Raw genomic sequence first — 11,547 nt, forward strand, 5'->3', positions numbered from 1 at the left:
TGTATGCTTCCATTCGTGAACACTAAGAGAAATTGAGTAAATGCAGTGAACCTACTGTATCCCATCAATTTGCCAAAAGTCTAGTTTGCCCTGCTTTCTGCCTCTGTCTTCAGCCTCTCTATTGCATTTCTAAAGCAAAATGAAAGAAACAACAACAACTTCTTCAGTTAGATAGTTCTGCTAAATTGTTATTATGTATTAAGATGTAATACTTAAGTCACCCAGAATCTTAATTACCTTGTTTTATCTTGAGAGTGTTGTGGAATATTTGCCTTGTGGTATAATTTTTGAACATGCTGTGAAACAAATTGAAATAGCACTACCCCAGTTTAGTTAAATTACGATTTCCCTCTTAGCCAACTGAAAAGATGGCAAAAGAAGTTGAATGTTGCTGTAGTGTTAATACAATAATTATTAGTAAGAGGAAGTAGTGGAAGTAACAGTAGCAGTTGTAGTTGTATGTAGACCTCTTTTTGAGAATACCCCCATCTCCATAGAAAAAAACTTACCTTTCTCATCTGTTATTTCACCCGGGGACACTATGGCAAATTGGTAGACTAAAAGGCTGTTGTTGGTGAAGTAGAATATCTTTTTAGAAAAACTGCAGACATGAAGCAATGCAATACTCCTTCATATATTTGTATGAAAATAAAAATAAAATAGAGAAGACATTTGTTGAAACTCACTTTTGATTATAGCAGCTGTCTTGTTAGAATCCACCAAAAAATCTGCCCTTTAAGTGGAGGTCAGTTTATACAAGTTGTCAGTGCCAATGATTTATGGAACGTCCCAATCATAATGTTTGTTTCAGCTCACATGAAGTTGATCTAATATGACAGGCTTATGGTGATATTGGTTGTCTTCTTTGACTATATTAAGCATAGAGATATTTCTGGGGACTGGCATGGCCGCTGTCTTGGGATTCATTACCATAAAGAGGGAAGGATATTGAATGCCAGCCTTATATACAAGATCTCTGTATCGACAAGTGCCAGTAGCAGCCATCTGCCCTCATCCTGTCAAGTGTAACCCAGGAGTTATAGCTTCTTCTTCTGAGGTGAGATGTCTGATCCTGTATTAGGTGTTACGACTCTTTGATATATTTATTGCTTGTTTGTCTTGCTTGTCTCTTCCTGAAGATGGATAGAGGCTTATGTTCCAGGTTGGTTGTTTTAGCTAATTGAATGTTTTGATTGTTGAGAACAGGAGATATACAGGAGCAAATATACGTTATATTATTTGTTAAGGTAACAAAAGGGGACTCTGGCATGATTTTTTTCCCCTAACATGCATGATATTTCAACTGTATACCATTTATAACATTGTAATTTATCTTGCACCCATTCATTTGTTCCCTGTAGTATTATTGTGGTTACTTTTCCTAGATGGTTGTAAATGAAGTAACTCAGGATGGGATAAGGATACCCTCAGGTTAAAAAGAAATAGAAATATATTTCAAAATATCATATATGAGCATTTGTTTGTATGCATTTCCAAGAGATAAACAAAATATTCACTGGAAACTGTAATTCATCAACCATAGGTGGATGGCTTCAGACTTGATGAATATTAATTTCCTGGAAATTGCATTTGGACTACAACAATTCAAAATCATTGTTTTGAATAACTTGAGAGGAACATATTGGTCTGGTTTAACAATAATTGACCATTGCCGAATATTTCTTGTGATGCAAGCTTGTGATGTGATGCTAGTGAAAAATAGTTCCTATTTAAGCAATTCAGTATCTCAGGATTTTTTACAATGAATATCTCATGTAATTGCCTTTTTTATGATGTATGTAATTCATCATACTCACTAAATCACTCATCTTAATGTGGAAAACCTTTTGATGAACGGATTTGTTGGAAAGTGCAGTAAAAAGAGAAGAAATTCTCCTTAACCCTAAGCCTAGCTATGTATTGGAAAACACTGAGTCTATAGCAAATGTAAATTGTATGAGTTCATTAATGAAATATTGCATACATAGTACCTACTGAATTGAGCTGAAGTGAAGCCCAAACTGTTAAAGGTGTTAAAATGCTCCTGAAAAAGGATCAGCTGTCTTCACTGTTACTCTTCTACTTTCTTTTTTTTACTCTTCCCCCACTTTCCACAGCCCCCCCAGTGTCCCTTATTTAATTTTGATATTTGAGCCAGTCCACTAGCTTCCTCCTTACCCAGTGTCTCGTCCATCCAAAGAATGGTCTAGCAGTCAGGAACTGGATCATGTGTCCCCTTCATCACTTTGTACAGATGATACTCGCCGCTGGTCAAGTGATTCCATTCCAAACTCCCTCACACAGACTTAAACTGGATCGCCACAGTTAAATGCAGTCTCAAGCACAAGCTTAAAACATGAGCGCCAGTAACATGTGTTAGCACCTAACTAGAGATTATCTGTTCCTGTGCAAAGCCAACATCCATTAAAAAAAGTTTTACAACCATGAGTAAGCAAATTGGAGGCTTAAACTGCTGGTCTAGGGATCTGACTGCCCCCTACCTGGAAATGCACGATTGATGAAACCTTTACTTTGATTCTTTATATGCTTCATAGACGGTGACAAGACAGAACTGCCAAAATGGCTGAGTAAGTATTGCCCATTGCACATAGTCCCTTAAGATAGAATGCCTCTCCCTGTTTGCTTTGGCAGTAAGACATCTGTTTCTTAATCCCCAGCAAAAAGATGTCCTCGAGTCGCAGATATCATCTGAAGGTAATATGATCCCAGAGCTAACAACTGCAAATGGGCTCAAGCTACTTTTTAAGACAGTGTTTATCCTTTTTTTCATTAAATCAATATCTTCATCGTCTTATAATATTATTATTTAGTTCTCTAAGTAGTCTATTTCTGTCATTCTCTCTCTTTCTCTCTTTCTCTCTCTCTCTCTCTCTCTCTCTCTCTCGCTCTCTCTCATCTCTATTTGCCATTGATTCTCTTACAGAGTTTGATGCTCCAGATTGCCCAGGACAGGCTCAAGCAGGAGAAACTGGACCTTGTGACTGAGAGGGATAGTTACATGGATGAGCATTGCCCATCTCTCAGCTTGCCATATGGTGTGCAGGAACTCCAGGTACAATTAGGGTGGAGAGATGACCTCACCTTCTAATTGTTTTATTAATTACATATTGAAAGAAGGCTATCAACTTTATTTTTTCCCATACCAAAACGTGAAATATAGGGCTCTATCTTGGCGATCAGAAACGCATGGTCAGTGGGGAAAAACTTAAATACATTTAGGGGTGTGTCCAGACTATCATCACCTTGATCTCATATAGAAAAAACAGTTCTGCACAGTTATTCATTTCACTTGGCATGGGGTTACAATTGACAATAGCCTGAAAAAAGCAACCCTTACCCCAATAATGTTCGAATAACTGTCTTTAAATCCTAAGGATATCTATCCTGCAGAGAAGTTGTTTAGAACTTTTTGCTAAGGGCTGCCTTGTTTACATCTCATGACAGTGTATCTTCAGCTGACCAGGTTTTTCTTGGTCAGTGGCATAATGATTTTTAGAGTGTGTGAGATAATTTGATCGTGCACCAGACCACACCTTCTGCCACACCCCTGGTTGCAAGGATTAATAAAAGCGGAGTGCACGGCGCAAAATGTGCCATTGGGTGTAGGATAAGAATAAGCTTTGCGTCGCGCTTTGCACCATTTTGCACCATTTCTGATCGGCAAAAATGTAGCCCAATATGATGATATAGACTTTTCAAAAGCTGATGTAACATTCAGTATGTCATCGAATTCAGTTGTATGAAATCAATCCTCAACAATCTTAAGACAGTGTTCAAAATAATAGTCTCTCCATCCTTTAACTATGGTCAATGTTAAACACCTGTTGGAAAACCCACACAAGTGTGGACATTCCAAGGAGAAAAAAATCCAGACAGCACTCTGTTAAGGATGTTTCCACTATTAAATCAGTTAGCCGCTGTGCAAATACAGACTGCTGAGTTTCCTCAGGTGTGGTGGCCATATGTGCTACTGTACATATAACTTAAAGGTATCATAGTAGAGTTCAATGGGGAAAATGCTGATATTGGTGAGGCTAATAGTCTCCCTTTTATAACAATCGTATTCTTGTGTTTATGTCCAGACATCTGTTGACAGGCATCATTCATTGCTGTCATGAGTCATGCACTTGTATAGAGATTGAGAACGTGACGTAAAACGCAACGCATTTTGGGAATAGGTGGCCCAAAATTAAGTTGTTTTACTGACGTGCGGGAACAACGAAGTGCAGTTGTCGAAATGCCGTTTACCTGCTGTGTTATAAAATTCAATAGAGTAACATGAAGCTTACCTTTTATAGTTTTCCAGCGTGGAAAAATAATAGTATACGTCATGTTTCAGAGGTGACAAAAAGGCGAGGAATGGCTTGGATAGCAGCACTAAGGAAGCGCGAGATTATAACTGTTTTTCACACAATTATTTCACGCTTAGTTTTCATTATTATCATGCCAGATCATAGACCCAAACCCACTAGTTTACATGGGCTGGCATCAGGCGAGCCAAACCTACCCATAATTCTTTGTGTTTTGATGACTTTGGTCACATGTCTTAGCGATCTCTATTAGGTTACAGCCAATGTCACCTCTGATATGTTGTGAGGTTTTTGAATGATTGGCAGCAGACTTGTGATAACAAGCAATATAGTTTAGTTATATAATGTTCCTGTTCAGTGTAATCCTACAGACTACTTCCATAAACATAACATATCCCAGCTAAACAAATTGTTTCATATTTCACTGCCATAGGATTTATGCAAGAAGCTTCATCAGACCATTGACAAGATTGATGAGGAGAGATACGACCTGCAATCTAAGTTGACCAAGGGAACCACAGAGGTATTTTATTCCATTCATAATCAATAATCATTCAATGCTAACCTGATGTTGTCATACTCAAAATTCTAGTCAGATGCTGCTCCATTGGGCTGTGATTATGAGGCCTGTTTCAACTGAAAGGTCTCTTCACTTAATTGGATAGACCGACAACCAATCAGAGTAGCATCTTTGTTGTAAACAAATTCAACCAAGGCACTCTTTGGTGACGTGGTAGATTATATTACTGTTGATCATCTGTCCATCATCGTATAAAGCCCGCCCTGACAATTTGATTGGTCCAAACAGCTCAGGTTCGAGCATAGTTAAGCCACAATGGAGCAATGCCAGATCAAACTTCACAACCTCAAATGTTGTAGGCGGGGCTAATTCGTCTGGCACCCAGGCTAATTTAATACGTTTGCCGATGACCAAATTCATGGGATCAATACTGCTGTTGTCAACAGGTTGAAGACCTGAGGATCAAGGTAATAGAATTGAAAGGTATGAAGAAACCAGCTTTGAAGAAGGTACGCATGTCCGCTGATCAGATGCTGCAGGCTTTGTTGGGCTCCAAGCACAAGGTGAACTTGGACCTCAGAGCCAACCTGAAGCAGGTGAAGAAGGAGGTCAAGCAGGAGGTGAGTGTTCTGGGTTCATACAGCACACACACACACACACACACACACACACATACACACACACACACATACTATCACTCACACACACACAAGTTAATATTATGTGAAATATATAGTCTGCAGATGTTGGTGACTGGCGTCAGAACATTGAGGACAAGAAGGACAGGAAGAAGATGTTTGAGGGCGCTGAGGCATAAATTTGAGAGGTGAGTTTTTATGAACTCCTCGACATTAATGTTACAGTTAAAAGTGTCCATGTCTATAATCTGTTATTGAATGATACATTTGAGAGGTGAGTTTCTATTTGAAAAAAAGCAGAACATTCAGCAGTGAAAAGTACATCTACTGTAAGCAGTTTCATGGTGAAGTGCAGCCACCACTATTTCCTGCATTGAAGTCTATTTGGCATAATTGATTGGAAATTAAATATATTTGGAAAACTCTAGCTACTTGAGGGTAGATGATAGCCCTGATATGTGATTTCAAATCTAAAGGAAGAGGTGAGTATGCAATATCGAAACTGAACCAGGAGAGGAGTTTAAAGACCTTTAAAACCTTTGTACTTTGTACTTTGTACTGATGGTACTCATATCTCTGGTGTTCTGGCTCTCATATCTTCCCAGACAGCAGATGTTGGTGACTGGCGTAAGAATGTTGAAGACAAGGCTGGCATGGGTGGCAGGAAGAAGATGTTTGAGGGCGCTGAGGCATACATTTCCTGGACTTTTTTTCCCCTGAGGTGTCTTGAAAGAACATGTATTGTACACACAGTCTTAGTCGTCTGAGCTTGTCTCATCACGAACAGTTGAAGGTTATATGAACTGACTCAACTTTCATTGTCCTCACTGCATTAATGACCATAACACATTCATAGCTGATCATGTTCTTATAATAAAAAGTGAATTAAGTTATCTCTGTAATATTGTTTTTATGTTTTTTTTTTCCGAACTCACTCTCACACCCTCATTCATCCATCCATCCATTCATTCACTCGTTCAACATGAAGTTCATTCATGAATGGAGGTCATCTGTGGTAGTAATGAGTCATCAGAGAGTTTATTGTCCTCGGATTAGGGTCACATCTATTAAAAAGCGACCACAGGAGGTCACTAGACTCTCTTGCCCCCTTCAACATATCACTTGTGTTACATGTCACTTCCTTTTCACCCTACTGACAGACAGGCTTATGCGTTATTGTAATTAGATAAATTGAAAAATGAGAGAACACACTTATGAGATGGCAGGAGTTTCACGGCCACTCCAACTGCTGCTGAATGGTAAGTGTGACTCATTTTTTTCCCCTAAATGTTAAAGTTCAGTGTAAGATTTCAAATTATTCTTGGATGTATCAATAGTCATTGTAAATGTAATGAGTCAAGCCAGCCATGTAAAGTGTCCATGAAATTCTACCTCCTTTATGATAGCCTACTGACTTTAAATGCATGTTGTTTGAGTCAAGGATGCTGTACTAAACATTGGTCTCCTTTGTTAGCAGTGCCCTTTGACCCTAGAACCTATGTTTGGGGGATGCCAAAGAATGGGAAATTTACGAGTCTGAGGAAGAAGGGCTGGAAGTATTTAAGGACCTCACCGTCCCATTGGTCTGAAGGAGTCCCTGCTTCTATAAAGAGGTCCCTGACTTTATGCTGAGCTGTCAAAGGCCCTGCTATAAAATCCCATTGATTTGTCCTTTTGTGTGGCCGGCCAGTCTTTTGCCAACCCTTCATCCGAGTGTTTCCAGCCCTGCACTTCATCTCATAGGTGAGATCCTCCACTCTCTGTTTTAAGCCTTTCTAACTGTTCTGTAACATAATCAGGAGCTATTGTATTGCAAAATGGTTGTAGTCTTAACTAACCTCTGTAAAGTATCTCATAAAAGAGATACTGAAGGAAATCACAGACATGAACATGTAAACAAATTGTAAAAAAACTGGAACCTGGTGTGTGTCAGACAGTAGAGCCCATCATACAATGGTGGTCTCACACTCCAAAACAGCCATACAAAAGTAGCACGTTTGGGGATGTGTGTGTAGAGCAGTAGCATTCTGACACTGTATGGCAAAGAATATGATTCATGTTTGTTATTTTCTCATGGGTAGGCCCTGCGTTGGGGCATAGATAGTACTCTATTATATCAAGTCCAGTTCTGAGTATTTGTATGTAATTCAAGCAGACACCACTGTTTTTCTGATGTGCAGTTGGAAACATGACTTGACACTTTTCCCTGGCATGGATGTTCTTGCTCTTTGCTCACTTTGGCTTTCACATTTATAGTCCTTCAAACATTTCTAAAGCATTTCAGGCATCTGTGTTGATGGTACTTCGATCATGTGTTCATATATATTTGTCATTGAAACAATTGACAAATATGATTATGATTGACTGATTGATTGATTAATTGATTGATCGATTGATCATTCGATCAATTGATAAATTGATCATTCGATCAATTGATAAATTGATTGATTGATCAATTTATCGATCAGACTGATCGATCGATCTGATCGATCTGCTGATCTGATCGATCGATCTAAACGATATGCTCAACACATTTGTATGTGTTTTTGGTTATATAGCCCTGTTTCGGCCAAAAATAATTGCAGTCAGTAAAATGATTTGTCCTCCACTGATTAAATGATACTTCCTTTTTTTAGTGGGCATTCCAAAAGGTCTCTTCTCAACCCAGCCAGAGATGCATGCCTGGCCTAGGGTTTCAGGTGTTAATGACATTCTAAAACGGAATGCGTCGTAAATTAGTAGATGGAAGGCCTGACACCTGACCCAACTCGTCCAAATTTAGGCGCAGGGTGCCGAGCGTGCGCCTCTCCCCAGCGAGGACACCCACAGTAAATGGATAGGGTTTCCCCTCAGTGGACTGATGCTGTGAGACAGGTGTCTAAAAGCAAGTCTGCAAAAAAGCAGTAGATTAGGTTAAAATTAAGTTTCAAATCACACTTTCTTACAGTTACAGTTACAGTGACAGTTACAGTTATGGTGCTTAGCAGACGCTTTTGTCCAAAGCGACATACAAATAAAAGAACAACATAATTGAATTTAGCAGTTGATCAGAATATAGTGTTGACTAAAGGGAATAGCTACTTAAACATTAAATAGAGTTAATATAAGCAACTTACTTTGTGTAAGATTTTTTACACATGCTTTTTTCCCCCTTTCGTTACACAGGCTGTGACAACCAAAATCAGCCAAGATGTCTGAGTAAGTATGAAGTGAATAAGAATTTATTGACTTGATTGATTTTGAGACAATTTAATCTTTATTCTCTACTGTGCTGTTTTTGTTTACCTCAGTTGCAAAAAGATGACCTCAACCCGCAGGCATCATCTGAAGGTAGGCCAGAGCAATGCATTAACCTCTGAACTTCTTTGAGAATCTCTCTTGCCATTTATCCAAGTCTGTGACCATAATTCCTCCTCTCCCTTTTCCTTAAAGAGCCTGCTGCTCCAGATTGCTCAAGGCCTACTGGAGGCAGAGAGCCAGCAGTTGGTTGAGGCAAAGGAGGAATACATGGCCCAAAACTGCCCTTCCCTGAGTCTGCCAGGATCCATGGAGGAGCTCCAGGTACGTTGCCCTATATAACGTGTTTCAGTCCATTTATGGGGCTTTTCCACTACATGGTATCTATACTATACTATACTATACTATACTATAATATAATATACTCTATTCTACTCTACTCTACTCTACTGTACTCTACTCTGCTCTACTCGATTTTGGTAGGCCTACCGGGTGCTCGTTTTGCACTGCAACAAAGTACCCCCATAAGCTAGCCGATTGCCATAGCAACGCTGAAGAAAACAGCTGTAATGTTGTTAAAGTCACGTTTTGGTACCGGCTCAGCTCGCTTGGAACCTCAGCAGAGGTGATACCGAAAATAGTACCAGCTATCAGTTTTTGCTAATGGAAAACCAAAAAAAGCGAGTAGTGTCGAGTTGAGCCATGCATTGGAAAAGCCCCATTAGACCTCTATGGCTTTTTCGTTGACTAAACTGAAGCCTGGTGTTACTTTTGGCAGCTGCTGGTCAAAAAGATGCACCAGACCATTGAGAAGATTGATGAGGAGAGGTATGACACAGAGGCCAAGGTTACCAAGACCGACAAGGAGGTAAAATGGCTGGATTTACCCATCACCATTATTTAAAATCTCACCAGAGGTAATGCTGGTTGATTGACACATATTGTCTCATCATGACACAGATTGATGAGCTGAAGCTTAAAGTGATTGACCTGAAGGGCAAGTTCAAGAAGCCAGCTCTGAAGAAAGTACGTATGTCTGCCGATCAGATGCTTCAGGCTCTGCTGGGCTCCAAGCACAAGGTTAACATGGACCTGAGAGCCAACCTGAAGCAAGTCAAAAAAGAGGTCAAAGATGAGGTAAATAAACCTACCACTTGCCTCAAACTGTACAACTATTGGTACTGAAAAAGAAGGGGGGAAATGAGGGAGAAAAACCAAATTCTGCTTTATGTGAAATCCTCTAGTCTGGAGATGGTGTGGGTGACTGGCGTAAGAACATTGAGGACAAGAAGGACAGGAAGAAGATGTTTGAGGGCGCTGAGGCATAAATTTGAGAGGTGAGTTTTTACTTGAACATTCAGATTAGCTGCGAAAAGTAAATAGAAGGGCTACAGTCAACAGTATGTTGTTAGTATGACTAATTATGTCTCTGATAATATTAAATAATAATAATAATAATACTTTTTTTATGGGTGCCTTTCTTAACACTCAAAAATCAACACAAAATCACACACAAAATCAACAATCAACACTCAGTTCATCAATCAAGCACGGATAGCAAACATATCCAACGGATACTCTTTGGGACTTTTCTGTTTCTACATGCATCAATAGTCCATTCACTGGTGCATGCCAATTGTAGGTAAACACTTAAAAATCAATGGCTGATTTAATGGTCACTTCCAGTCGCCATGGCTGACCTTAGAGGGATGCCTGACTTACCTTGATGGTCAGTCAGAACCAAACTTCCTTCCCAGACATAAACACCGACACTTTATAATAGGACAGCAGTTTGACTAATATTTTTAAACAAAAAAGTAAAAGATCACCGCTCATCCGAGTGAGGTGTAGGATTGTTTTTATTTTTTAACACATTTGTAAATGTCCTTGCATAAAAGTATCCTCCAAATAAATGAGTGTAGATAAAGTTGGAAAAGTATGTTTTTATTCCACAATCATAAATTAGATCATCCCAACAATTTGATCAAATAATAACAAATGTCTGATATAAAAAATAGCACAACATTCCCCCTATCTGGTGCTGTAGCCAGTGTAGCAGTATAGCATTGATTAATAACTGATGATACTCGATCGCTGTGGAAAATTTAGCCTGAAAAAAGAAATAATAATTTTAATTTTAATTTTCCATTTTGTTGTCTTCCTCTGAATTCAGATTTTGGTCTCTTCAAGAGCACTGATGACATGGCATTGACAGAAGAAGGATGATGTTTAAAGGAATTTAACTTTGGAGCTTCCTTGATATGCTCCTAATTATTAGGGCTATTTTTTACTGTAATCCAATCTACCTTCCAACAATCCACGTGTCTTTTTCCATTCTGTTTCATAGGCTAGATAGAGCACACGACCCATTAATGTACAGAGTGTGTTATCTATTTTATTCAGTTTTTCAGAGCTGTTGATTTAATGCTGTACAATATAGTGCATTTGTCCAAATAAATGAAAAAAGTGGTATAAATATTAGTTTTCCTCACTTCAATTATTATTCCTCATTGTTTACACATGGTACAAGCTATACAAGGTGTGTGTGTGTGTGTGTGTGTGTGTGTGTGTGTGTGTGTGTGTGTGTGTGTGTGTGTGTGTGTGTGTGTGTGTGTGTCTGTGTCTGTGTGTCTGAGTGTGTGTGTCTGAGTGTGTGTGTCTGTGTGTTTGAAGGAGGGTGGTGGTGGGGGGCGGGAGTATCCACCTCCGGGTGTTTTTATGTGTGAACGTGGGCCAACATCTTCAGTTCAACAATTATATTTGTGCTGCTTTTTATAATCTCTGACATAGTGTAAGAATGCATGCACATCTACAGTATATA

The 11,547-nt window shown here is 39.1% G+C and overlaps 2 protein-coding genes across 3 annotated transcripts; both read left to right on the forward strand.

Annotated features, from left to right (window-relative positions):
* Window positions 1-994: 994 nt before the first annotated feature.
* Window positions 995-6,379, forward strand: LOC134093604 (troponin I, fast skeletal muscle-like). 2 transcript variants are annotated; one of them, XM_062546745.1, is made up of 8 exons: window positions 995-1,057; window positions 2,556-2,588; window positions 2,679-2,715; window positions 2,945-3,073; window positions 4,765-4,854; window positions 5,298-5,471; window positions 5,588-5,677; window positions 6,095-6,379. In XM_062546745.1, the coding sequence occupies exons 2-7, from the start codon at window positions 2,581-2,583 to the stop codon at window positions 5,666-5,668; spliced, it is 519 nt and encodes a 172-aa protein (XP_062402729.1). In that variant the 5' UTR covers window positions 995-1,057; window positions 2,556-2,580; the 3' UTR covers window positions 5,669-5,677; window positions 6,095-6,379. The 2 variants fall into 2 exon arrangements, with proteins under 2 accessions (XP_062402729.1, XP_062402730.1); XM_062546746.1 differs by having other exon boundaries at window positions 6,099-6,379.
* A 536-nt stretch (window positions 6,380-6,915) lies between these two features.
* Window positions 6,916-11,179, forward strand: LOC134093979 (troponin I, fast skeletal muscle-like). The gene is made up of 8 exons (XM_062547321.1): window positions 6,916-7,232; window positions 8,655-8,687; window positions 8,780-8,819; window positions 8,922-9,050; window positions 9,505-9,594; window positions 9,687-9,863; window positions 9,971-10,063; window positions 10,900-11,179. Exons 2-7 carry the CDS (start codon window positions 8,680-8,682, stop codon window positions 10,052-10,054), a joined length of 528 nt encoding a protein of 175 aa, XP_062403305.1. The 5' UTR covers window positions 6,916-7,232; window positions 8,655-8,679; the 3' UTR covers window positions 10,055-10,063; window positions 10,900-11,179.
* Window positions 11,180-11,547: the final 368 nt, after the last annotated feature.

This window comes from Sardina pilchardus, chromosome 10, assembly GCF_963854185.1.
Source record: "Sardina pilchardus chromosome 10, fSarPil1.1, whole genome shotgun sequence".
Taxonomy (NCBI): Eukaryota; Metazoa; Chordata; class Actinopteri; order Clupeiformes; family Clupeidae; genus Sardina; species Sardina pilchardus.